Raw genomic sequence first — 27,702 nt, 5'->3', positions numbered from 1 at the left:
CCTCGTGATCCATCCGCCTTGGCCTCCCAAAGTGCTGGGATTACAAGCGAGAGCCACCGCACCTGGACAACGAACCCCATCTTTTCTTTGGTACCACTTAGCCTCTCAAAAATGCAAGTAACTTTCTGTATGTTGATGGCACAACTGAAAATGAACATGAGGCAGTAGGTTTTGCCCAGCTGAATGTTAAATTCAGTCTATCAGTGAATTCCAAAATTAGAAAAGACCTTGAGATAATCTATTTTACTTAGGACACGTTTGAGACTTGGGGGGTCTATGTGTTCCATCCAAGAACATCAATGGCAGAACTGGTACCATTCGCCAACGGTCTGCCGCACTGTCCACAAATTTCCTTCTCTCCTTTACCCCTCAGTGTAAAGCACTGATACTTCCCACAACTGAAAACCTCCCATGCCTGAAACTGCTCATTTAAAACCCTTCCTGGCAGGGTGCGGTGGCTCACGCCTGTAATCCCAGCACTTTGGGAGGCCAAGGCGGGCGGATCACCTGAGGTCCGGAGTTCGAGACCAGCCTGGCCAACATGGTGAAACTCTGTCTTTACTAAAAGTACAAAAATCAGCCGGGCATGGTGGCGGGCGCCTATAATCTCAGCTACTCAGGAAGCTGAGGCAGGAAAAGCTTGAACCCTGGCGCTGGAGATTGCAGTCAGCCGAGATTGCGCCACTGAACTCCAGCCTGGGTGACAGAGCAAGACTCCCATCTCATAAAAAAAACCAAAACCACAAAAAAAAAAAAAAAAAAAAACAAACCAAAAAAACAAAAACCACACACACACAAAACAAACACAAAACAAACAAACAAAAAGCCCCTTCCTGAAGTCTTGAAACTGAAAGGGTGAAGTGTAAATAATCTTTCCCTATTACATCCAAATCACTTCTTTATTCTCTAGGCTTCAAACGTTCGTTTTTTGTTTGTTTGTTTTTGAGACAGTCTCACTCTGTCACCAGGCTGGAGTGCAGTGACACGATCGCGGCTCACTGCAACCTCCACCTCCCGGGTTCAAGCGATTCTCCTGCCTCAGCCTCCCAAGTAGCTGGGATTACAGGCGTGTGTTGCCACGCCTAATTTTCTGTATTTCTAGTAGAGACAGGGTTTCACTATGGAGGCAAGACTGATCTTGGAACTCCTGGCCTCAAGTGATTCGCCCGCCTAGACTTTCCAAAGTGCTGGATTACAGGCGTGAGCCACTGCGCCCGGCCTTCACTCTAATCACCACCATAAGGGTGGTGGGTTTGAGGGTGAACATATCACCCGCGGACACTGTAGCTTAACAAGCCCATCCGAATAAAAAAAAAATTATAACGCCAATGGCACTTGGTATCGTGTAAGATCGCCCGAATTTTACAACTCGGGGTACATAGGAAACCAAAAACTCCCCACCACAAGAAAAACCAGTGGGGACAACTGGGGAGCACAGATATCCGACGGGTCATTTTGTCCGCGCGTCTTTGGGGTAAAAAACCAGGACTAGGGGTCCAGAAGGGACACGCAGACCGCCTCTCCCCAGTACCAGGAGTGTCTCATTCCAATCCGGAAACCAAAACTTCGTTCCCTTCCCACCTGTATCCAGGGACGCCTCTGCTGAGGGACAGCGCTTGCCACCGCCGAGGCTGACGCGAGGGACGGGGGCAAGGACCCGCTTCCACTCCGTCCAGGGCGGTCGTGGCGAGGGGATTGCAGGACACAGCCGTGCACGTCCAACTCTGTCCCCGCCCGGAGACGTCTGGGGTGCTGGGATAGAAGGCGTTGTGACTTTGGGGACCAGGAGCACTGCACAAAACTAGGCCTCCCGGACGTCAGAACCCAGGGAAAGCGTCACAAAAGCCGGAAGTGCGTCACACCCGCCTTCCGGAGCTGCGCTCCGCTTCGCGGTCCTCTCTAGGATCGCGGGAGGACTTTGCATTCCTGCGTAGGGCTCTAATCCCGGGTTTGGGGGTCTTGGTTCTCAGCTTGTCCGTTCCGAGGAGGTGCGTGGGGTGGGGAAAAAGGGACGAATTTCCTTTTATACCGCCCTGCTCGGATACTTATATGTTCCTTCTATTTTTCTTGGTGACAATAATTTTAATAGTTACAATAAAAATAGTGATTGTCTGTGGCAGAGGAGCTGAATGAAACGAGGGTGGAGACAGGATCAAGAATAAATGGCTTCACAAAACCAAGAGGTTGTCTCTTGAGATGTATGCATTGCCAGTTGAATGGGCAGTATTTTCAAATATTTGATCTATAGGCAACAGACGTTCTTTCCAACACTAGATAGTTATAAAATTCTGAGTTTGCCTTATGTTTCCAGGGAGTTTTCAGATTAGCGACGGTGAAATAAGTTGAATTTGAGGCGGTTTTGCTGTCCAAGTGTTATTGTAATAATTAAGACTTCAATGATTGGATCAAGCGTAACTTCACCTTTTATAAAACAGTAACTGAAACCTTGAATGCTGTGACATGACTCAAAGTTCTGGGCAAGTCTGTGGTACAGCCCAACAAGAGAAAAGCCCACAAAAGGAACTGCTACCTGCTACAGAGCCTCTGATTACGTGGTATCCCGAATTACCTTCTAGGCCCTGACAAATGCTCCATTCCTTTTGGGGTTTGATCTTGCTGTGGTTGCCATTTTCTACTTCCCCATGAGTCTTCTCAGTAATCCACTTGAGTGTGTCTTTGCTCCATATATATATATTTTTTTTCCTCCTACAGCACCGTCAAGTCCAATCTTTGCTCCTTTATCACTGGCTGGCCCTCTAACCTATAGTCCTCCTTGATGACATCATAGTCTCAGAACTTATTCCTCCAGATACATCCTCATATTTCCTTCCAGTGTTCCAAGTCATCTCTAAGAGCCATTACATTGCTACGCACTGTATTTTTCTTGTCTAAAATGGTCTCTCCTCCCCACCCCTGTCCCCATTCCTACACTGAAGTGCCTAAAGGATCCAGGAAGGCAGATTACTGAATGTAGCTGACTGGGTATATGATTTTGTATTTATGGTGTGTGTGTGGCAGGAATTGTGGGCATCTCTACAACGACTCCTTTCTTTGCCTATGGACCTGCTGGCACAAGAAACTCAAAGTGGCCTGGTGGTGTTCTGTTTTCAGTTCAGTGGAATAATTTAATGTCTCCTAAAGGAAATGTTCTTCCTGGAAATGAGAATCATAACCCAGCTGGCTCCAGATTTCGGAGCTAGGAAGCACAAATTCTACAGGTGAGTGGCTGGGTGTGATAGTAATAGAGGCTACTCCTGTATGCACATAGTCCTACTGGAGACACAATACTATATATCCATTTTGGCCCAATGCATATCAGTGCATATACCATATCCTGAAGAACTGCTCCCAACTTTGCAAGACATTACATCTTAGTCGGCAATTTAGCCCAGTCTTCAACAGGCCATTCCAAAGTCCTATCTGGCTAGCTGCTTCTGGATGATGAGTATGCACCATTAATTTTGTAGCTTCGAGTTCACTGTCACACCTCCTTGGCTATCAATGGGTTCCTTAGTTTCAGGTATGTCAATGGATAAAGCACCCTGTAAGCTCTCAGATGGTGGTACTGCTGGAGGCAAAGTAGTTGGGGAAGATAAGCTCATTTAGAGTATATATCATTTCTGGTAAGAACAAACTGATGCCCATTCCAAGGTAAAGGGGATCTGATGCACTCAACCTGGTGGTAGCTGGTATCCCCAAGACTGAGTGTTGGTCTCCAATGCTGGCAGGCTGGACACTCCACCATGGTGGGAGTTACATCAGCCTTGGTAAGAGGTAGCCCATATTGGCCGGGCATGGTGGCCCACGCCTGTAATCCCAGCACTTTGGGAGGCCAAGGTGGGTAGATCACAAGGTCAGGAGTTTGAGACCAGCCTGAGCAACATGGTGAAACCCCATCTCAACTAAAAATACAAAAATTAGCTGGGCATGGTGGCATGTGCCTGTAGTCCCAGCTACTCGGGAGGCTGAGGCAGGAGAATTGCTTGAATCCAGGAGGCTGCAGTGAGCCGAGATCACACCACTGCACTCCAGCCTGGGCAAAGGGCGAGACTCTGTCTCAAAAAAAAAAAGAAAAAAGAAAAAATAAGAGGTAGCCCATATTGTTGGGACCACACACAGCCTCTATCCCTGCTCTGTTCATAAGCCTATTGCATAAACAATAAGATGTCCCTAACCAACAAGCCAAGTCATTCATCACTGCCCAGGAGTCAATGCATATCCGTACCTTAGGCTACCTCCTCCAAAATATGGCATGGGTGACCAAATGTACCATTGCTCACTGAGGTAATTTCTCTTCACCAGTATGCTTCAGGGCAACTCAAGTGGGGCTGGAATGAAGGAACAGTCTGTTTCTGGAAGATGCCAACATGGTGAACTGACCCAATCTCCAATCTGTGAAGAGGCCAAGGCTCTTCTGTCTGCATCAGTTAGTTGTAGGGAACTTCTATAAGGTCATAGGTGTAAGTTTATGGGAGAGGTGGCAGTAGAGCAGAGGTAAGTGACATGGTAGCCTGCAAACGTGTTTTTTTTTTGCCTTAGAAGGCATGACCTTGCTCCAGAATCTTAGGTATTTGTGCTGTGATTTTTTTTTTTTTTTTTTTTGAGACGGATTCTCGCTCTGTCGCCCAGACTGGAGTGCAGTGGCGTGATCTCAGCTCACTGCAAGCTCCACCTCCCGGGTTCACGCCATTCTCCTGCCTCAGCCTCCCGAGTAGCTGGGACTACAGGCGCCCGCCACCACGCCTGGCTGATTTTTTGTATTTTTAGTGGAGATGGGGTTTCACCGTGTTAGCCAGGATGGTCTCGATCTCCTGACCTTGTGATACACCCGCCTCAGCNTTTTTTTTTTTTTTGAGAGGGATTCTCGCTCTGTCGCCCAGACTGGAGTGCAGTGGCGTGATCTCAGCTCACTGCAAGCTCCACCTCCCGGGTTCACGCCATTCTCCTGCCTCAGCCTCCCGAGTAGCTGGGACTACAGGCGCCCGCCACCACGCCTGGCTGATTTTTTGTATTTTTAGTGGAGATGGGGTTTCACCGTGTTAGCCAGGATGGTCTCGATCTCCTGACCTTGTGATACACCCGCCTCAGCCTCCTGAAGTGCTGGGATCACAGGAGTGAGCCGCTGCGCCCGGCCTGCTGTGACTCTATTACAGGTTGAATTGTACCTCCACCTCATCCCCAATTAATATGTTGAAGTTCTAGCCCGATACCTCAGAATGTGATCTTATTTGGCAACAGGAGTGTTGCAGACGTAATTACTTAAGATGAGGTCATAGCGCATTACGGTGGGTCCCTCATCTAATGACTGATATCCTCATAAAAAAGGGAAGTTTGGACGTAGCACGCAGGGAGAATGCCAAATGAAGATGAGGGTAAAGACTGGGTAAAGACAAGGAATGCAAAAGACATCCAGCAAACCCCCAGAAACTAGGAGAGAGGCATGGACAGATTGCTTCTCACAGCCTCAATAGGAACCACACCTTAATTTCTGACTTGTAGCCTCCAGACTGTGAACCAACAGATTTCTGTTGTTTAAGCCACCCAGTTTGTGGTACTTTGTTATGGGAGCCCTAGCACACAAATGCACTCTCCTATTGGGGTTTGCCAACGACTGCATACAGCACCTGTATCCATCAAGGATATTTCTGGAACCAATGAATTTGCAAGTAAGCTTGCACTGTTGCTTGAATTTACTATAGAGCTCTCTCTTGCCTCAATAAAAAGTGGAAGCTGCCAGGCATAGTGGCTCACGCCTGTAATCCCAGCACTTTGGGAGGCTGAGGGAGGATTGCTTGAGGTCAGGAGTTCAAGATCAGCCTGGCCAACATGGTGAAACCCCTCTTCTACTAAAATACAAAAATGTTGGGCGTGATGGCGGGCACCTGTAATCCCAGCTACTAGGGAGGCTGAGGCAGAAGAATTGCTTGAATCCAGAAAGTGGAGATTGCAGTGAGCCAAGATCATGGCACTGAACTCCAGCCTGGGCTACAGAGCAAGCCTCCATGTCAAGAAAATAAAATAAAATAAAAAAATAAAAAGTAGAAGCCTTTTAGGTCACCTAATACATGTGTTGGAACAGTTTTCTCAGGTGCAGAATACACTACCTCCCAAATCCAAAGGGTCCCACCAGGACCTGTACCAATTTCTTTGGGATTAGAGGGTGCAAGGTGGAACAAATTCCTTTTACCTTTGGGTGATGTCCCCAAACCACTGGACCCCACCAAAACTTCATCCATTTGGTAAGTGCCCATATCTTCAGGTTTCTGTACTGCCTTAGTAAGAAGTCTTACTAGGATATCTATGACCCTTGTCACTTGCTGCCCACTGGGTACTATTAGCATTTGTCATAAATATGTGGACCATCATGATGGTTGGGTAAAGTTCCTGCAGACTACACTGTGACAGAGAACAGGTCTCAGGATCCCACCCTTTTCCTGTATGAGCCACGACTTTGACTCAGGGGACCTGCCGAGTATGCACAATTGGTCTCCTTTGCATTACTGTCACTGTTATAAACAGATCCTTGGCCTAATTTTCAGCTTAGCCAGATGCAGAATTACCTTAGTAATTTATTTTATTTTATTTTTTATTTTATTTTATTTTTTTGAGACGGAGTCTCGCTCTGTTGCCCAGGCTGGAGTGCAGTGGCCAGATCTCAGCTCACTGCAAGCTCCGCCTCCCGGGTTTACGCCATTCTCCTGCCTCAGCCTCCCGAGTAGCTGGGACTACAGGCGCCCCGCCACCTCGCCCGGCTAGTTTTTGTATTTTTTAGTAGAGACGGGGTTTCACCGTGTTAGCCAGGATGGTCTCGATCTCCTGACCTCGTGATCCACCCGTCTCGGCCTCCCAAAGTGCTGGGATTACAAGCTTGAGCCACCACGCCCAGCCTACCTTAGTAATTTATAAAACAGCTATTGTATGTATCTGGGTCTATTTCTGGACTTTTTTCTTCTTTAAGAAATTCACCCTGATATTTTTGGACTTTCTGTTCTGCTCTATTGATCTATTTGTCTATCTTTATGCTGATACCATATCATCTTGATTACTATAGCTTTAGGAAAAAATCTTAAAAGTATACAAGTATTCCAATTTTATTCTTTTTCAAAATTGTTTTGGCAATTCTAAATCCTTAGCATTTCCATATAAACTTTAGAATCAGTTTGTTAATTTGCACTAAAAAAACAAAATAGGCTAGGTGCGGTGGCTCACACCTGTAATCCCAGCACTTCGGGAGGCCAAGGCGGGTGGATCACCTGAGGTCAGGAGTTTGAGACCAGCCTGGTCAAACCCCATCTGTACTAAAAATACAAAAATTAGCCGGGTGTGGTGGCACCCACCTGTAATCCCAGCTACTCTGAAGGCTGAGGCAGGGAAATCGCTTGACCCCGGGAGCTGGAGGTTGCAGTGAGCTGAGATCATGCCACTGCACTCCAGCCTGGGCGACAGAGCAAGACTCTGTCTCAACAACAACAAAACAAAAAAGAAAAAAGATAACAACTTTCTGAGTTGTTTCCACCGGTGTCATCTGGCAAACTGTTAAAAGAAAATTTTGCTCAAAAGCAAAATAGTAGCTGCTGTTTCTTAGGACTCTTTGTTATGTTTTGATGAGTATTGGTGGGAAGTGGCCTCTTTAAGTGAGTGCCTTTTGCGGTCCTCTCACTGGAGCCAACAGCCCGAGTCAGCTAAAACTTGGACGCAATGTGCCTCACTGCCATAGCTCACTCACCTCTGCTGCTGAAATGGTTTCCCATCACTTTGCTAATAGGTACAACCTGTGAAGGGTTCCGAGGTGGGGAAACAGCAACTCAGGAAATAACTCCAAACCTTTAGCTCTCCTAGCATATTAAAATAGCTGTTATGAAGAGGAGGAAGTACTGTGTCATCTATTGTCCTCGGGACCTATCAATAGGAACAATAGCTAGACATCACCAGGGGTGTATTTCTATTCAACACAAGGAAAAGTTTCTAATTGGAGCTCTCCAGCATGAAATGGACTAAGCCGTGTATTTTCCTTCTCTGATCCTGACTCCACTGTGACGGGTACTGCAGATTAGAGAGACTGTGTCATAGTATGAATTCAGGTTAGGTCGATACTTAGGGGGAAAGAGAGCAAAGGAATATCAGAATCTCCAAGAAGCTGATACAATTTGAAAAAATATATAAAGTGCCACACTTCAGGTTTTCTTGTATTTAATTTGAAATCTCAAGTAACATTAAAGAATAGCATTTGATTTGCTTAAACAAAGTAGTAATAGCTGAAGTTCCTTCCAAATCACTTTTTGGATTCTCTAAGACGCTTGCCTATGCCTTGCAGATTAGCTCCATCCACAAGACACATCCTTTAAGGATCCAGGATCAGCAAGGGGTCACAATGTCCTAAGAGTTTCTGTCCTGGCGCTCTGCCTGTCCTGCCCGTGCACTATGCTTTTGCCTATCCCTGTTTCTGCATAGATTTTTGTCTTCCCACCAGGGGCGCAACCATCAGTCTCAGTCTCTCTCGGTTCCATTCCAATCTGCTCATCTCCCCTCCCGTCCCCGCTTTCCCCAAGGACCTACTGAGTAGATTTCGATCCCACGACTTACTGGGTCCCATCTCACCCAGGCCCCGCAATCCTCGCCTTCTACGAGTCAGCGTTGTACCACACTGTGAGCAGGCACCCCTGTGCTACTCACAGAAGCGGGACCATTAGGTCGGCCATTCCTCCTCACCCCACGACACGCACCCATAGGGTCGGGCCGCCTCCGAGTCTCAAGGGTGGGCTGGCGTCAGGGAGAGGCCCCGGGAGCGCTTTCCCAACATTGGTCGCAGTCATTGCTGGTATAACGGCTAGAGAAGCCCAGTGAGTTAGGATGGAGGGCGGTAGGACCGGAAAAAGACGTGGAAAAGCTGCGAAAACTAGCCTCTGAAGCCTGCACGCGCGGGCCCACCTCCTCATCCGAGTTCCTCATCCGGGGCCCTCACTCACATCCGGGGCCCTTAGTCACATCCGGGACCCTCATCCTGGGCTTTTACCCACATCCGGGACCCTCATGCCGCGGCGGGGTGAGGGGGCCCTCATTCGGGGCCCTGCACTCCGTTGCCGGAAGTGCTACCGAGAAGCGCTGGCCTCCGGGCTATCTAGAGCGGCCCGGGAGAAGCTGTGGTGGCCCGGAGCGCGGGTGTGTAGGTGACAGGACAGCTGCCAGGCCCGCCCCTCCCCTCGGTGAGTACACGGAAGCCGTTCTGGGGTCGCAGTGGGGTAGCCGCTTGTTTCGCCTTCACGGGAGTAGAAGGAGGCGGCGTCCGTCCGCGGCCGACGGTGGTTTGCTTCCCCGAGAGTGCGCGGAGGCCCGGGTGCGAGGAGGGCCTGTTTCTCTTCAGCCCGGGTTCATTCACCTCGCGGACCTAGGGCCCGCGGTCAGGAGCCGGCGACCGTGCCCTGGTGCGAGCTGGTCTGTATGGCCCCCCTGGTTCTTTTGGGACTTTGCCTTGGCCTAAAAGGGAAGTGGGAGGAGGGCAGCGCCGGGCAAGGCCTTCTGAGGACCGAGCTGGGAGCCCGGCGAGGGCCCAGGGCGAGAGTGGTGGGAGGGGGACGGCACCCTCATGCGTCCTTGGGCCTGAAGGACGCAGTTCAAACCTGTTCGAATCGCAGCTTTTCCCTTGCGTTGCTCTCAGGATTGCGGGAAAAGACTGGCCTAGCTGGTCTGAGTTAGCGAAGGGCCTGCCCCAGAAGTGGAGTTTTATTTGCCAAGCTCGTTTAGTAAATCAGAGTGGGCTGAGGGTGTTACCAAGACATTCCTAAGGGGCCTGCTGTTTTTTTTTTATTTATTTATATTTATTTATTTATTTATTTATGAGTTTATTTACGTAAACGCGGGCCTGTCACGGTGGTTCACGCCTGTAATCCCCGCAGTTTGGGAGGCCGAGGTGGGAGGATTGCTTGAGGCCAGGAGTTCCAGTCCAACCTGGACGACATAGGGAAACTCCCATCTCTACTAAAACAGAATTAAAATGAGTAATTATAACTAGCGTTTTTCTCTGGGCACCAACTTAAGCCTCCAAGAAAATTGTGAATTTTAAATATTTTGTTTGAGACGGGCTGTCATGCTGTCATACGGGCTGGAGTGCAGTGGCGCAGTCATAGCTCACTGCAGCCTCTACCTCCCAAGCTCAAGCGATTCTCCTGCCTTGGCCTTTGGAGTAGCTGGAACTACAGGCCTGGGCCACCACGCTTGACTATTTATTTTAATTTTTTGTAGAGTTGGGGTTTCGCCGTGTTGTCCAGGATGGTCTGGAACTCCTGAGCTTAAGGGATCCACCCATCTGGGCCTCCCAAAGTGTTGGGATTACAGGCTCGAGCCACTACACGTGGCCAATTTTAAATATTTTAAACTTTCCACGGAAAGTTTTACACTATTGAATTGTACTGTGTTGATTTTTTTTAATGCTACGAATTCCAAATTAGAGACTCCTCCATACTTGGATCGTATGATTTGGTTCTTAAGTGTTTAAAGCTGAAGCATATCCATATTTCTTTTTCTTTTCTTTAATTTTTTTTTTGAGATGGAGTCTCACTCTGTTACCCAGGTTGGAGTGCAGTGGTGAGATCTTGGCTCACTACAATGTACGCCTTCTGGATTCAAGCAATTCTCCTGCCTCAGCCTCCCAAATAGCTGGGATTACAGACCCGTACCAGCATGCTGGCTCATTTTTGTATTTTTAGTAGAGATGAAGTTGCACCATGTTGATCAGGCTGGTCTCAAACTCCTGACCTCAAGTGATCGTCCCGCCTCAGCCTCCCAAAGTGCTGGGATTACAGGCCACTGCACCTGGCCCCATTTTTCTGTTACTTATTTAGGGTGGTTAATCATTATCAACTAATTTTTATTGAATATCCACAGTGTGTAAGATATTTTGCAAAGCCTGATGATATAAAATGATGAAATGTTTTAACTTATTACAGTAATTTCTCTTAATCTCACCTTGCAGTGATGGTCATTGTCCTCCAGAGCAGTGATGGAGGAAATACCAGCCCAGGAAGCAGCAGGGTCACCAAGGGTCCAGTTTCAGTCTTTGGAGACCCAGTCTGAGTGTCTGTCCCCAGAGCCTCAGTTTGTGCAGGACACCGACATGGAACAGGGACTCGCTGGGGGTAAGGCAGAGACAGCACTTCTGTCCGGGAGAGTGGGAGTGTGGAGGGGCTCCCGAGGGGGCTCCTGGGCCTGGTGTGAGAGAGGCCAAGAACTGGAATAAGAACGTGGTCCCTAGAGAGAGGAATGAAAGAGGGGGCAGATGTGACTCAGTTCAGTCCTAGTCTGAGCCCTTTTATTGAGGACAGCTCATCTTTCTTAAATAAGTAGAGTGATGGCTACTTACTAGCTGCGGTGGTTTTTCCTTCAGGCAACCTTCACTTCATCCCAGTTCTCACATCCGGAATGATTTCTAAAATATGCTGCTTTTGCCACATCTCACAGTCCTTTCCTGGCTCTCACTTCCTCTTAGATTCAGGACCTTTCCTTCCCCTGTTCCCTTCACTTAGTTTTTCTTTGCTTTGTCACCTGCCATCCATTCTGTTATAACTGCAGTTTTTTGTGACTAGACTAAATTTGGTCAAGGAAGCAACCATTTAATTCCTTGGTTGAACACAATGCCTGTATGAATGTATATATACTGTATTTTGACTACGCAGTCACACTTTTCTGTATGGTATAGGTAGGTTGGTCTTTTTCTTCCTTTGTTTTGTAAGAGCTGTGTCTTAGATTGCCTGTGGTTAACCCTAGTGCCTGAAATAACTTGTGTGTCACCCACACAGATCAAGTGCCACAATGTGTAGAGTGCTGTGGGGGATTGTGGGACTGTAGAGAAGATTTCGAGGAAACAGATGACCCTTTTTTGTTCTTGGGGGCCTTACACATTGGTGAGACAATGCCCATTCACAAGAGAAAGGGTTATCAAGTGTCTAAAACAGTGCCTGGAAAGGGTCAGAAGTCTGCTAAATAACCCTAGCCCAGGACAAGTCCCCACAAGTCTTGATGCTTTGCTTTGCCCATCTGCAAAACAGGTATAGTCTTACTCCTCTATAAGAGGACTGTCATCTGATGAAAATAAAGTGAAATACAAACTTTCCTAAGAAAATCCTGTATCACAGGTCTAAACTTGCATAAGGCACGCAAGTACTGAGACAAAGCAGAATAGACACACCCAATACCTAAAAAATGTTCATTGGTTTTGCTAGAGTATTGAGGAGGGTCCTACTGACACCCCTTGGGCTGGAGAGGCCTCCTCTGAAAGGGAGCCCTGGGAAAGGGCTGCTCTTACCCTTCACTCCTTTCTCCTCCCTCAGCTCCACCTGTTCCCCAGGTGCCTGCTCTTCCCCGTGAGGGAAGCCCAGGAGACCAGGCAGCTGCGCTCTTGACAGCCAGGTACCAGGTGAGCTGAGGAACCCTCTGCTTTTCCTCAGGGACTATTGCTACTGATGGAGTGTGGCCTCTCACTCATCCCATCTGTAGACCTTGCCTGGAATTTTTTTCAATAGCAGAATCCAGTTTGGGAATTGATCCTCTTCAGAGACCTGGACTTCACATAAACCAACTTCCCATCTCCCCAGTACCATGAGCAAACTCTGTTTTTTCTTTGTCCATGGTTGTGTGACGGGTGCTTATTAGATGTTTAAGTGTTATGGGCTTTATTCCATAGGTTCTAATTTGTTCTCCCTCCTCCTCAACGTAAGTACATACTGGATACCCTCTCTGTGATCTTCATTCACTGGCCATGATGCTACCATGTTCTCATTCCCTCTCTATGATCTTCATTCTCTGGCCATGGTGCTACAGTGTTCTATTCCTCAGAGCAGCCAGGATGTGTTATTTCAGGAGTTTGTGACATTCGAGGATGTGGCTGTGCACCTTACTCGAGAGGAATGGGGATACCTGGACCCTGTTCAGAGGGACCTCTACAGAGAAGTGATGTTAGAGAATTATGGGAACGTGGTCTCACTGGGTAAGGACTTCCTTATTATTCCGTTTATCTATTTGAATTTCTTTACTTTCTTGTTTCTTCCTAAGTATAAGGTCTCTGAGAAGGTCTGTAGAGTGTGGCTTAGATTCCAGATCTTAGAACCTCTGAATCCTTATCTTTCACGTCATCTTCTCTGGGAGGGATAATTAAGGTTTGTTTGGGGGTGCCAAGAGGAGACATTCTCCTCCTCATCCCCAGTTCATGTTTCTGGCCATTGTGGGGCATCTGTTCCCTTTTAGCAAAGGGAAACTTTCTTGTGCTTTGCTTGATTTCTCACTCTTCTTCTCTCTTCCATTTTTGTAGGAGAGACCCCAGGGTGGCCTCCCAACCTCCAACCGGACACTTTCCTCTTTGGTATCTCTGTGTCCCTGTATTGGAGAATTGGAGAATTTCCCATTTTTCCAGGAAAAAGAAATGCCATTTAAAAAGACAGGCTAAATTCCTTCTTACTGAGTAGTCCCTCACCCCTTAAGATCCCCAGACGTATCTCCAAGCAGGCAGAACTTGAGATGTCATTTGAAGGCATGACTCACTGTGAGTACATTTCAGTGAGTCACCCAGAATGGTAATCCAACGTAACCGCACCTAGGGCAGCAGAAATCTCAGACCTTTACCCCACACTGAGGTGGGGTCAACGCTTAACTCATGTCTCTCCATTGTCATTTTGAAAGGTATAGTAGGAAGCTGGGATTAGGCAAGCTGTAGTGCTGCCGGGAAGCATCAGTAGGGTTTGTCGGCAGCTCCCTTGGTGTGAGCATTGTTCCTTTCTCTTTAGTTTATTTTTTATATTATATTTTTAATTTAATTTTGTTTTTAGACAGTTTCACTCTTGTTGCCCAGGCTGGAATGCAATGGCGCAATCTCAGCTCACTACAACCTCTGCCTCCTGGGTTCAAGCGATTCTCCTGCCTCAGCCTCCCAAGTAGCTGGGATTACAGGCGTGGGCCACCACGTCCAGCTAATTTTGTATTTTTAGAGGAGACGGAGTTTCACCGTGCTGGTTAGGCTGATCTTGAACTCTTGACCTCAAGTGATCCATCCTCCTCGGCCTCCCAAAGTGCTGGAATTACAGGCATGAGCCACCGCACCCGGCCTCCTTTTTCTTCAGTTTCTTGCTTGCTTCTGCACTCTTCTTTTTGTGTGTGTCAATACTGAATCACGCGTTTTATTTTCTTTTTTTTCTGTTGGCTTTGTCTATGCTGGTGGCATCCAGGGCATTGCTTCATCTCCCTGATTATGCTCAGGATTCAAGGTCTTCTTATCTGTGGGGAGGCAGCCTGCCCACTGGGACAGTTTTTAGTGTGTTTTCCATTCCCGGCTCTTTAATCTTTGTAGGCATACTTCTCCGCCTTCCCACCACCCGGATTCATAGTGTGAATTCCTGCCCGGCCCTGAGTCATACCCAGGCAAGTGCTTTCTCTGGAGAAACACTTGCCATCCTTACAGCAGGAATCTCCAAGAGATGGCCCAAGTATCGGCTTCCCATCGATATTGCTCGTCCCTGCTCGGAAACTCCTTTTCCACGATTGTGAGATATTAAACTTGACTGATGGAATAGAAGCTCCCCAGGATGCCACCACTGTGTAAAATCGCAGCTCCTCAAATTACCTGTGTTTAATTTCTAATGTTAGGGTCCAAGGAAGCCCTCTGTTGCAACCAGATGCGTTTTGAACTCAGTTCATTCAGACACCATGGTTTGTGGTCATCATCTACTTGTGTTGTGAGAAACCAGAAATTCCAGCTTCAGCTCTTCAGTTATGGTTTTTTCATATTATTTTAGAATGTGAAACTTACACTGTGTGTCCCTCCTTTTATGTGGCAAACACAACCTGCCCCGTATGGTGCCTAACTCTCCTGTGAACCCTGGACTTTCCTCATGTTTAACATTCTGGTTTCCTCCTTCCTTGAAGTCCCTATGGCCCTCTTCAAGGTCCTACCTTCCTCCCCTTTATTCTTTGTGGTTCTGTACAGATTGATGTGTTTATATTGCCTTTCCTGATTAAGTGTTCCTTACTCTGTCCTTGATGGAGGGGAGAAGGGAGGGCAAAGAAGTTAAATTTATTTCAGCACATCAAAATGAATATCTACTTAATAACTTTGTAAACTGTAAAGTGATATACATATAATTGTAAAGTACTGTTAATTTTGTCTAATAATTACAGAGTTTCCAACAGTTAACCTGTCTACTTTTTGAAGTAAAGAAACTTTGTAGCAGTTTAATGGAGTCTAATAGCATAGTATGCTATAGACTGAACTTTATCCCATTTCCTCTCTTATCTCTGCATGCACACTCCACATGCATGCACACTTACACATACAAGAGACATATACACGCATGATGTAAGAGACCCTTCTACTCATCTTGCTTTTGTGATCAAGTTAGCAGCATCTCCTTAGCAGTTATTTTTACAGTCATTGGGAAGTCATTTTCATATTTGTGGATTCAGCAAACTTCATCTGAAATTTAACTTATTTATGCCTAGAGTTCCATTATTGGAACACTAAGCTTGCAGGAATTATTTATATCCTGCTGCTCAAGGTCATCACCAAGGTCTGATTTTTAACAAAAAAAATGTGCAACCTCTGACACAACTGGGTTAAGTTTATAAATTCATTAATTTACCTTTTTGGGGTTGTGAGACTTTTTTTTTTTTTTTTTTTTTGAGACGGAGTCTCGCTCTGTTGCCCAGGCTGGAGTGCAGTGGCACCATCTCAACTCACTGCAAGCTCCGCCTCCTGGGTTCATGCCGTTCTCCTGCCTCGGCCTCCCAAGTAGCTGGGACTACAGGCACTCACCACCACGCCTGACTAATTTTTTTGTACTTTTAGTAGAGACGGGGTTTCACCATGTTAGCCAGGATGGTCTCAATCTCCTGACCTTGTGATCTGCCCGTGTCAGCCTCCCACAGTGCTAGGATTACAGTCGTGAGCCACTACGCCCTGCCAAGACTTTATAATTCAGTCCTGCTTTCCAGTTTACATCATTTTCTCATGGCAGGAGCTCCAGATTGTATTTTGTTTTGTTTTGTTTTTGAGACGGAGTGTCGCTCTGTCGCCCAGGCTGGATATGCAGTGGCGTGATCTCGGCTCACTGCAAGCTCCGCTTCCCAGGTTCACACCATTCTCCTGCCTCAGCCTCCCGAGTGGCTGGGACTACAGGCGCCCACCACCATGCCCAGCTAATTTTTTGTTGTATTTTTAGTAAAGACGGAGTTCATCTTCTTAGCCAGGATGGTCTCGATCTCCTGACCTCGTGATCTGCCTGCCTCGGCCTCCCAAAGTGCTGGAATTACAGGTGTTAGGCACTGCGCCCGGCCTCCAGATTGTATTTGTCACAGACATCAGAACGTTGGTCCTTTGCTTAAGTGCTTCCACTATGTGGTAGTAAATATACAGAGTACAAATAGCTGAGTAAAGAAGTCGGTAATAAGTAGTTTTCATTACCACATAATTTAAAAAGGAACATACTCCATTGATGATGAACAATTTGCTTGTAGGTCACTATCCATAGGGAAGTTACCTGTTACTTAGTGTGGGAGATTAAGACCAAGAAAGGGGACCGGTTGCTTTTCACATGGGTCAGTGTGGCGGGTGCCCTATTAGATGTTGGCCTCAGAAACATGCTTGTTAAAATTCTAGTTGATACTAACTGGGTCAATAGATTGGGAATGTTTGGCACATACTCTGCTTTTTTTAACTTGATGTCATGAAGGATTACAGTGATTTTGCACAGAATGTTTTCCATTGTCACAGCTATTTAATATTTATTGAACAGCCAATATGTTATTGGGTGCTATAGATATGTGTGTATCACACCACACACACAGCACACAGGACATAGCGACGAGTTGTATGTGTGTGTGTGTTTTGTGTGCTGTGGGCTATAAGGCGGTATACTATATATATAAATTAAATGAGATACATATATCTCACGTAATCCTTACCATAATCCTGTGAGCAGATGATACTACTCCTATTTTATATCTGAGGAAACTGAGGCTCAGAAAAGTTCAGTGATCTTTGCAGGATCAGTGAGAGGATTGGGACCAGATCTGCCTCTGAAGCCCCTGCACTTTTTCGCTACTTTGTGCCTTTAGGACAGTAAGTTCAACTACACGTGAAGTTTTTAATATTTTTGATGAGTTGTGTGTACTCTGATGACAAGAAAAATTCAAAATACCATGACAAATTGGACAGACAGGCCAGTTTATAGTTTGGTACCAGAAAGGACATGCATTCAAAAAGTAAAACTCTCTAGGGACACATTCCAGTCCAGCAGGTATCTACAAAAGAATGATATTGCTGAGGAGAGATATTATTTGTGTATTAAGGACCAAGAAGAAAAGCGTGAAACTTTCAGATGACTAAAAGCATAGCTGTAGTAAAAGCAGCAAACCATATAATACGGCAGATTTTAAATATTATTACTATTATTTTTGAGACAGGGTCTCCTCTTGTCTCCCAGGCTGGAATACAGTGGCAAAATAACAGCTCACTGCAGCCTGGACTTCCCCCCAGGCTCAGGTGATCCTCCTACCTCAGCCTTCTGCGTAGTGGGGCATATAGGCCTGTACCACAGTGTAATTTTTTTCTATTTTTAGTAAAGAAGGTGTTTAGCTGTTACCCAGGCTGTTGAACTCCTGTGCTCAAGTGATCTGCCTGCCTCAGCTCCCCAAAGTCCTGGGATTACACATGTGAGCCAATACCACGCTCGGCTTTAACTGTTATTTTTGAAGACCAGATTAAAATAAATTTTATTAGAAAACTCTCAAGATTTAAATAAAATCTTTTTTTTTTTTTGAGACAAGAGGCTTGCTCTGTCGCTCAGGCTGGAGTGTGGTGGCACAATGTCAGCTCACTGCAACCTCCACCTCCCAGGCCCAAAGCTATTCTTGTACCTCAACCTCCAGAGTAGCTGAGACTACAGGCATGCACCACCATACCCAGCTAATTTTTGTATTTTTAGTAGAAATGGGGTTTTGCCATGTTGGTCAGGCTGGTCTTGAATTCTTGGCCTCACGTGATCCACATCCAGCCTTAAAATCAAAAGGTTTTAATACGTTAATTTTAAACGGGAAAAATGTAAAGCAAGTGCCTATTTTGAAAGTATAGTCGGCCGGGCGTGGTGGCTCATGCCTGTAATCCCAGGGATGGGAGGCCTAGGCGGGCAGATCATCTGAGGTTGGGAGTTCGAGACCAGCCTGACCAACATGGAGAAACTCCGTCTCTACTAAAAATAAAATTAGCTGGGCATAGTGGTACATGCCAGTAATCTCAGCTACTCTGGAGGCCGAGGCAGAAGAATCGCTTGAACCCAAGAGCTGGAGGTTGCAGTGAGCTGAGATTGTGCCATTGCACTCCAGCCTGGGTGACAGAGTGAGACTCTGTCTCAAAAAAAAGAAAAAAAAAAAGCATTCACATCAGTGTCAAGAGAACCTGCTACTAATGCTTTCTTTGATAGGCAGTATGGTAGGTTGGAAATAATATAAACTATAGGATCAAACTTGAGTTCCAGTATGTTGAGCAAATTATTTAATCTGACACTCATTTTCTTCATTTATAAAACATGAAAAACAATGTCTACCTTCTGGGTTGTACAGGATTGAATTTGATTATGCATATAAGTACCTGGCTTGTACTGGGTGTGGTGGCTCACGCCTGTAATCCCAGCACTTTGGGAGGGTGAGATGGGCGGATCACAAGGTCAGGAGTTCGAGACCAGCCTGACCAACATGGTGAAACCCCGTCTCTACTAAAAATACAAAAATTAGCCAGGCGTGGTGGTATGTGCCTGTGATTCCAGCTACCCAGGAGGCTGAGGCTGGAGAATCACTTGAACCCGGGAGGTGGAGGTTGCAGCGAGCCAAGATTGTGTCATTGTACTCCAGCCTGGGTAACTCCATACTCCCCCATAAAAAAAAAAAAAATTAAGTACCTGGCTTGTGCTAGTAACTTTAATATTTTGGAAAGAACAGCAAGTGATACAAGCTATAGACCAGATTTTTAAATACAAATAAAAATTTTAGGAGTGTGTTCCAATTATTTATTTATAGTGGAGTTGCCACAAATTGATTATTGTTTGGACTATTGCCTAGGGGTTTGCATTTTTTTTTTGTTTTGTTTTGTTTTTTTGAAATGGAGTCTCACTCTGTCGCCCAGGCTAGAGTGCAGTGGCGCGATCTCAGCTCACTGCAACCTCCGCCTCCTGGGTTCAAGCGATTCTCCTGCCTCAGCCTCCTGGGTAGCTGGGACTACAGGCACTCGCCACTATGCCTGGCTAACTTTTGGTATTTTTAGTAGAGACGGGGTTTCACCGTGTTAGCCAGTATGGTCTCGATCTCCTGACCTCGTGATCTGCCCGCCTCGGCCTCCCAAAGTGCTAGGATTACAGGCGTGAGTCACCGCGCCTGGCCAGGGTTTGTGTTTTTATTGTAAAGGGATTTGCATTTCCTTGATAATAAATCATCTTTTAGATCACTTTTAATTTTTAATTTTAATTTTTTGTAGCGACGAAGTCTATGTTCCTCAGTCAGGTCTCAAATTCCTGAGCTCATGAGATCCTCCTGCCTTGGCCTGTCAAAGTGCTGGGATTACATGTGTGAGCCACCATGCCTGGTACATAGATCCCGTTGATTGGTTTATTGGTTGATTGACTGACTGACTGACAGGATCTCACTCTCACCCAGGCTGGAGTACAATGGTGTGATTGATCTCAGCTCACTGCAGCCTCGACCTTCTGAGCTCAAGGGATTCATTCTGCCTCTGCCTCCCAAGTAGCTGGGACTACAGGCATGTGCCACCATGCCTGGCTAATTTTTGTATTTTTTGTAGAGATGGGATCTCAGTATGTTGCCCAGGCTGGTCTCAGACTCTTGGGCTGAAGCGACCTGTCCGTCTTGGCCTCCCAAAGTGCTGGGGTTACAGATGTGAGCTTCTGTGCCCAGCCATAGATCCCTTTTAAGTAGCACTTCTACAACTCCCAATTATTTAGGCTCCTGGCTTACCGTATATTATTCTAATCACTTTTTCTCTGTTGTTTGTATTATTACCTTTTACTTCACTCAATATTTTATAAATCATATTAGAAAACTCAGGATTTAAATAAAATCAAAAGGTTTTAATACATTAATTTTAAACAGGAAAATGTAAAGCAAGTACATATTTTGAAAGCAAAGTTTTGAGTTAAATTTAGGAAACAGGCATTTAGGCTAGTGGCAAGAAAACTTACACGTTCTTTCTGTGTGTAATTTGGAAGAAGGGATGGATTTTGTCCACAGTCATTATTTATTTATTTATTTTCAGGGCTTGTTAGGAGGCAAAATCATAATTTTTTTTTTTTTTTTTTTTTTTTTTTTTTTTTTTTTTACCAGCAGATTGTTTAAAGGCTAGGTTTTGAAATAAGACTGTACAGGTTTGAAAACTAAGCATTACCAGTTATTGTAACCTTGGGCAAGCTACTTAACCTCTGTGAATCTTAGTGTTCCCATCTGTAAAATGGCTATAATAATAGTTTCTACCTTTTAAATTTGTGGTATTAAATGAGTGAAAACCTAGAGAGCTCTTGGCACGGTACTTTGCACCTACCAAGTACTTGGTAAAACTTAATATTTTGATGATACTCATGATACCCTGTTCTCTCTTCTAAACTGTGATATTGTATCTGTGCCTGCTCAGTGTTTTCTCTTTTTTTTTTTTTTAAAGTTATTTCAGTAGTGTTAGGGGTACAAGTGGTTTTTTGTTACATGGATGAATTATATCACATAGTGGTGAATTTTGAGATTTTAGTGCACCTGTCACTGGAATAGTGTACGTTGTGCCTAATATGTGCCTAATATGTAGTTTTTTATCCCTTGTCCCTTCTCCCACCTTTTCCCTTCTTACTCTCTGAAGTCCATTTTATCACTCTGTATGCCTTTGCATACTCATCTGCTGGGCATTTTCTCTTACACCTTCCTACATTACGTTAAACAGATGTCTAAAATCAAACCCCTCATCCTACATCAAGACCACCTTTTTGATTGTGCATTTGTGTTTTAAGTGTAGATATGGAGTAAACAGCCAGAATTTCTTTCAGTTACCAAATATCGAGAGACACCTTAAATATCTCAGTTAAAAGTTGCAAATTATGTTATTGGAATTCTGAGAACAATATTGATTGCTGCTTCATGTTACACTAACTTTACTTTTTAAACTTCTGAAATGATTTCATTTGACATGGTGGACCTTAATTAAATAAATGTCCACAAGGAGAACTGACTCTAAATGTCCAGCAGGATTTCAGAAACACAGTAAATACTTTTCTTCTATCTATTCTGATCTCCTTGCTCATAGGCTCTCACGTGGAATCTTCGGGGCAGCTGTCAGCTCTTCATATTTTCCAATCCCAGTGCCCTTTTTATAAAATTGGGTGGCTATTAATACATTGATGCTTGGGCGCACAGAGTTGGCACTCAATAAGTAGCTGTTAAGTAAATTAATGAAAAGAAGTACAAGATACCTGGTCCCTTCTATCAAAGAATTTATAAATCAAGTATGAGTGATAATGCCTGAAACCACTTTAAAAAAATCTATGTAAACACCATTATATATGACATGTCAGGATAAGAGGAGCAACTAATAAATTTGGTACACATTCAGTAAATGAAGAGAAAGGTTTTTGGAGATGAGGGACTTGAGCCAGACCTTGTATGTGTGCTATTAGAAGCTTTCTGGGATGGACAAATACAAAAACTGCCCTTTGATACTAATAGTATTAAAATTCTGTCTCCTTGGAAGCTGACTGCATGTTGCTTTAGCTTTAAAAGAGATTTATATCCAAGCATTGCATTGTGCAAGCCATAGAAGGACTGTTTTATGTGAAGATGCACTGATTGCACTTTACTCTCTATATTTTATTGTAGTTAGTTGTTTAGAGCTGTTTCTGTGTAGAGTGTGAGGTCCTCAAGGGAAGGGACCTTCTTGGCCTCTTTATCCCCTGCATGCTTTGCATAGAGGAGGCACTTCATAAATGTTTATCGAATAAATACTACATTCCTAATGGGTAAGAATGTGTCATATTACTCTTTTTTTTCTTATGTGCACTGAAACAAATTGTTTCTTGAGATTGGTCCTTAGAATATTTATTTAGTTTTCACTGATTCTCTTGCTACAGGTTAGCTAACCATGCAGGCATGCAGCAGGTGCTTGAGTTTCACCTTTCTCCAGTCCAGCAGAATTATATTTTGATGACCTCCGTTTTGATACTTGTAGACCAGATCTAATCCGAAGATTAATCTTTAGGTAACAGATGGAGAGCGATAATGATAACTTCTGTGAAGACAAACCCATGCACACATTCTGTTGTCTGAATAATATTTAAATGAATCCTTCTGCTCCCAAGTCATCAACTTGCCCCTTAACACACATCTCTCTAGAGCACAAATCTGAGCTCCTTGTAGACGATCTTTGCCCTCTTCACTCTCCAGGCCTTCCTAATTAATGCCTTCTCAGAATTGACCTCTCTCTCTTAATCATTAATTAAAAGAAAAAGTGACTGGTGTAGGACCTGGGGATACATCGCCACATTCCATTTCCTTCTCTATGAGCAGGATTTCCAATTTCCAAGCCTGATGGGATCTCCCAGCTGGAACAGGATCTACAGGTCTTTGATCTGGAGACTAAGACTAGAGAAGTCTTAAGAGGTGACTGCTCAGGTGAGTAAGGCAGAATCAATCAATTAGTAGGGAAGTAAAGTTCAGTTGTTCAGCCAAGTTGTAGCTGCTTTGGCACTCAGAATGAAGAGCTCTGTGTGTGTCCTAGCATGGAGAGTTCCTTCCTTTTCCCTTCAGTTAGGCTGACCCTTCCCATTTGTTTAGTACCCGTGCATATGTCGTACTAGACCCCCAATGAAGTTGCTTATCTAAAATTCTTTCAACTGTTTCCCTGTTATCTCCTTACTCTGCTGAACATGTCCGCTGTTTTACCTCACTGCTCCTGTTTATGCCCTTACTTCTGCTGTTGAGATTTTGTGCCTGTTTTTCAGAGGAAATAAACTTTTCTTGTCCTTGTAGATACTACATTGTTTAGTTTTCTCATCTGAGTTTTCTTTTCCTAAGCACAGGGTACAGATTACATTTGCATTTTCTATTTATATATTGTATCAGATGGAGAGACCAGAGAAGAAAACAAGCTGTTGATTCCTAAGCAGAAAATTTCGGAAGAAGTACATTCGTACAAAGTGAGAGTAGGAAGACTCAAACACGATATTACCCAAGTTCCTGAGACTAGAGAAGTGTATAAGTCTGAGGACAGATTAGAAAGGCTTCAGGAAATTCTAAGGAAATTTCTGTACCTGGAGAGAGAGTTTAGGCAAATAACAATCAGCAAGGAAACCTTCACCAGTGAGAAGAACAATGAATGTAATGAACCCGAGAAAAGCTTCAGTCTGGACTCTACTATTGATGCGGATCAGAGAGTTCTTAGAATACAGAATACCGATGACAGTGATAAGTACGACATGAGCTTCAGCCAGAATTCAGCCTCTGGTAAACATGAACATATAAATCTAACACAGGATTTTCAGAGTAGTGAATGTAAGGAAAGCTTAATGGATCTTTCCCACCTTAATAAATGGGAGAGCATCCCTAACACTGAGAAATCCTATAAATGTGATGTATGTGGGAAAATTTTCCATCAGAGTTCAGCCCTTACTAGACATCAGAGAATCCATACTAGAGAGAAGCCCTACAAATGTAAAGAATGTGAGAAGTCTTTCAGTCAGAGCTCAAGTCTTAGTCGACATAAAAGAATACACACTAGAGAAAAACCTTACAAATGTGAAGCATCTGATAAATCCTGTGAAGCGTCTGATAAATCCTGTAGTCCAAGCTCAGGCATAATTCAGCACAAGAAAATTCACACCAGAGCCAAATCTTACAAATGTAGCAGTTGTGAAAGAGTCTTCAGTCGTAGTGTCCACCTTACTCAACATCAGAAAATTCACAAAGAGATGCCCTGTAAGTGTACTATATGTGGCAGTGACTTCTGCCATACTTCATACCTACTTGAACATCAGAGGGTCCATCATGAAGAGAAAGCCTATGAGTATGATGAATATGGGTTGGCATATATTAAACAACAAGGAATTCATTTCAGAGAAAAGCCCTATACGTGTAATGAATGTGGAAAAGACTTCAGATTGAATTCACATCTTATTCAGCATCAAAGAATTCACACAGGAGAGAAAGCGCATGAATGTAATGAATGTGGAAAAGCTTTCAGTCAAACCTCATGCCTTATTCAGCATCACAAAATGCATAGGAAAGAGAAATCATATGAATGTAATGAGTATGAGGGCAGTTTCAGTCATAGCTCAGATCTTATCCTGCAACAAGAAGTCCTCACCAGACAGAAAGCCTTTGATTGTGATGTATGGGAAAAGAACTCCAGTCAGAGAGCACACCTGGTTCAACATCAGAGCATTCATACCAAAGAGAACTCATGAATGTAATGAAGATGGGAAGACATTTAGTCAAATTCAGGCTTCATTCAGCATCTGAGCGTTCACACCAGGGAGAAATCATGTATGTACTGCATGTGGTAAAACCTTCAGTCATAGCTCAACCATTGCTCAGCATCAGATAATTCACACCAGAGGGAAACCGTCTGAATGTGACGAATGAAGAAAAGGTATTAGTGTTAAACTCCTAATTGACTCCTGCAAATCTATACCAGTGAGAAATCTTATAAATGTATTGAATGTGGTAAATTTTTCATGCTGTTAATATTTTCATATCTTAGTCACATTCAGATAATTCACACGGGAATAAAATTCCATTGCTGCAGTAAATGTGAAAAAGCCATCAGTCAAAGAAACTACCTTGTTTAGTATCAAATTCATGCCATGCAAAAATATTATAAATGTAATAAACATGTATGTGTGTGAGGAGATTCAGTCATAACCCAACACTCATTCAACATCAAAGAATTTATACCTAAGATAACTTATTTGGGTGTAGTAAATGGCAAATCTTTCAATAGGAGTTTAGTCTTTGTCATACATATCAGAATATCCGTAGTAGACAAGAATTTGATGTAATGCAAATGGAAAAACTTGACACCACATTTCAGGCTTTACCCAACATCGAAATGGAGAGAAAATTGTTGATTATTTGTTTATGAAATTGTTAATATGTAGTCCCAATCTTTTCATTGCACAAAATCTAGGGTTGACTTGGTAAATGCAGTGCCATTTTCTCATGGAGTTCCTTTATTTAATATGTATTCTAAGTAGGTACGGTTATTTTTACTTTTTTATTATAATTTTGATACTAAAAAGAGCAGAGATGGGTCCTGCTTTGTTGCCCAGGCTGGTCTTGAACTCCTGGCCTCAAGCGATCCTCCCACCTGTCCTCCCAAAGTGCTGGGGTTGCAGGCATGAGTCACTGTGCCGGGCCTATTTTATTTATAGAACTCATATAAGCTGTTTTTATTTTAATATGCCCTATAAACATTTTTTTTTTTTTTTGAAATTGGTTCTTAGTGTTCACAACTTCCGTAAGATACTGCTAATGCACCAGTATTAAAACACATCGACATAAGTAGCTCATTTAGCTTTTTCTGCTGTTCTTGGCCTAAGTTCTCTCCAAAACCAACTCTTAGGCCTACTCTTTACTAGGAATCCTATGTCATATTGCTTTACAGCCACAACACTTGGATTCATGTTGATTAACTTCTGCATTCTCTTAAGCACCTTTAGAAGATTTAGAAGTTTCCTAATTTTAAGCGTTTCACCAGCAAGTATTCCATACCTACTTGATGTTGCTGGTATGGTGTCTTATTTCCTAAAGCGAAGCATCTTTTTTAGAAAAATAATTGGATTGAAAATATATCCAGTCCAATTATAAGTATGAAGGATTCTCTCTCCTGAGATTGTAGCAGGCAGCCAGACATTTTCAAATGATGCCCAAGGTTTTAGCTGTCTTACGTGCATCCACAGTCTGCGAAGAAGAGAGATGATAAGGACATCAGGGAGCCAGCAAGACTCCTGGTAGCCTCACTACATTCATCCAGTGCCTATTCTGCATGCCTAAGCTTAGAGTTCTTTTATATACCTCTCAGGCCAGCAAAATGCTCAGGTCTGCTTTTGGTAGGGTAAACATAAAGAAGATACACAGGCCGGGCGCGGTGGCTCACACCTGTAATCCCAGCACTTTGGGAGGCTGAGGCAGGTGGATCACGAGGTCAGGCGATCCAGACCATCCTGGCCAACTTGGTGAAACCCCGTCTGTACTAAAAATACAAAAATTAGCCGGGCGTGGTGTCGTGCGCCTGTAATCCCAGCTACTCAGGAGGCTGAGGCAGGAGAACTGCCTGAACCTGGGAGGCGGAGGTTGCAGTGAGCTGAGATCGCGCCACTGCACTCCAGCCTGGGTGACAGAGCGGGACTCTGTCTCAAAAAAATAAAAAAATAAGTAATAAAACACACACACACAAAAATCAGCATCATAAGGGAACGTAGCCTTCCAACAGAGATGATGCTGTGCTTATGTTAATCTCAGAGACAGTGTTTCAAGAGAGTGGCAGGTCTGTTCCTGGTAAAATTTTAACCATTAGGATTGCAGAGAAATGTTTGAATTCTGCTCCCCCCTCATCAATCCAGGACAGTATTTGAAGTGTGAGGGCTTTGTGTATAGTTGTTTATCCATTGCCACATTTTTGTATTTTAATAGTCTACAGGCTATATAAAAGAACATGGCTTTTTGATTGATAAAAGTGATTACAGATGCTGGCTCAAGTTCAGGGCCACCATCATATACCTAACAAGAGTTCATGATTCTTTAGGTAATGTCAAAACATTTTGTATTTTTCTGTCTTAAGCTTTATAACATTTTGTGAGTGAGACAGATGTTGTTTAAAATTCTTGTTGTCAGTCCAGCAATTGAGGCTTTCATAGTTCAGTGTTAATAATATTCAGTAGGGACCCTCAACAAATATATAAAAATATATTGCTCACTCTATAATCTTCCTATGGCTAACCTCTAGGATAGTTCTGCCACTATATTTTACTTCTTTGCCATCAGCAGGAATAGGATCTCATCAAGGCAAGGTAGGAATCTAAATGAAATTGATATATAAATGAATTGATCTAAATGTAAAAGCAAATGAAAAATGCATGTGTTTTTTCCTATCAAACATGTATACCCTTATGTATAGAGACCAGTAGTCACCTGTGGTGACTGAAACAGGATTATGTAATCCCTAAAAAGCAGAATATGTAAAAATCACATGTATGCATTTGGTTTAGGAATGTGCTTTTGTACTTCCACTTGAATAAAGGTGTGTTTGTTATTCTGAGAATTTGTTTCAAACAAAATCTGAAGGTCTCAGCCAGAAGCATTTGGGAATGTTGGAATCACCTCTGGCTGCAACTCCTTTCCTTCCTGAAACTTGCTTCACAGCAAGAGTGGATCATTTTCCTTTGCATTGATGCAAAGCTTGCTTTTCCACAGACCTCTGGAACAAAAGCTGAATGTTTGGAACTTAAAGTGGATTTGATTGGGAAGTTGTTGGTATATAAAATAAGACTAAATAGTTTGAGATTTCAGTAGAACTAGGAATTTTTTTTTTTTTTGAGACAGAGTCTCATTCTGTTGCCCAGGCTGGAGTGCAGTGGCGCAGTCTTGGCTCACTCCGCCTCCCGGATTCAAGCGATTGTCTTGTGTCAG

General features: G+C 44.0%; 2 protein-coding genes across 15 annotated transcripts in view; one reads left to right on the top strand and one right to left on the bottom strand.

Moving 5' to 3' along the window:
• Positions 1 to 8,908, bottom strand: part of ZBED8L (ZBED8 like) — a 13,090-nt gene extending 4,182 nt beyond the window's left edge. Inside the window, exon 1 of one of the 3 annotated variants that reach the window (XM_017886078.1) lies at positions 8,724 to 8,908. The gene's annotated coding sequence lies outside the window, so the exon portion shown is untranslated. The other 2 variants (XM_017886077.1, XM_017886075.1) reach the window with 2 other exon arrangements.
• On the top strand, positions 8,760 to 27,334 carry ZNF655 (zinc finger protein 655). Of its 12 annotated transcripts, none has more exons than XM_017886064.1 (6): positions 9,112 to 9,203; positions 10,970 to 11,132; positions 12,324 to 12,409; positions 12,853 to 12,979; positions 22,585 to 22,689; positions 23,140 to 27,334. In XM_017886064.1, the coding sequence occupies exons 2-6, from the start codon at positions 10,997 to 10,999 to the stop codon at positions 24,477 to 24,479; spliced, it is 1,794 nt and encodes a 597-aa protein (XP_017741553.1). In that variant the 5' UTR covers positions 9,112 to 9,203; positions 10,970 to 10,996; the 3' UTR covers positions 24,480 to 27,334. The 12 variants fall into 12 exon arrangements, 11 of the variants coding, with proteins under 11 accessions (XP_017741560.1, XP_017741555.1, XP_017741562.1 ...); XM_017886065.1 differs by having other exon boundaries at positions 9,201 to 9,432; XM_017886071.1 differs by lacking the exons at positions 22,585 to 22,689; positions 23,140 to 27,334 and adding an exon at positions 14,333 to 15,175 and having other exon boundaries at positions 8,839 to 9,203.
• Positions 27,335 to 27,702: the final 368 nt, after the last annotated feature.

This window comes from Rhinopithecus bieti, unplaced genomic scaffold (genome assembly GCF_001698545.2).
Source record: "Rhinopithecus bieti isolate Rb0 unplaced genomic scaffold, ASM169854v2 scaffold_14454, whole genome shotgun sequence".
NCBI lineage: Eukaryota > Metazoa > Chordata > Mammalia > Primates > Cercopithecidae > Rhinopithecus > Rhinopithecus bieti.
This window is presented reverse-complemented; position numbering and strand designations above follow the sequence as displayed.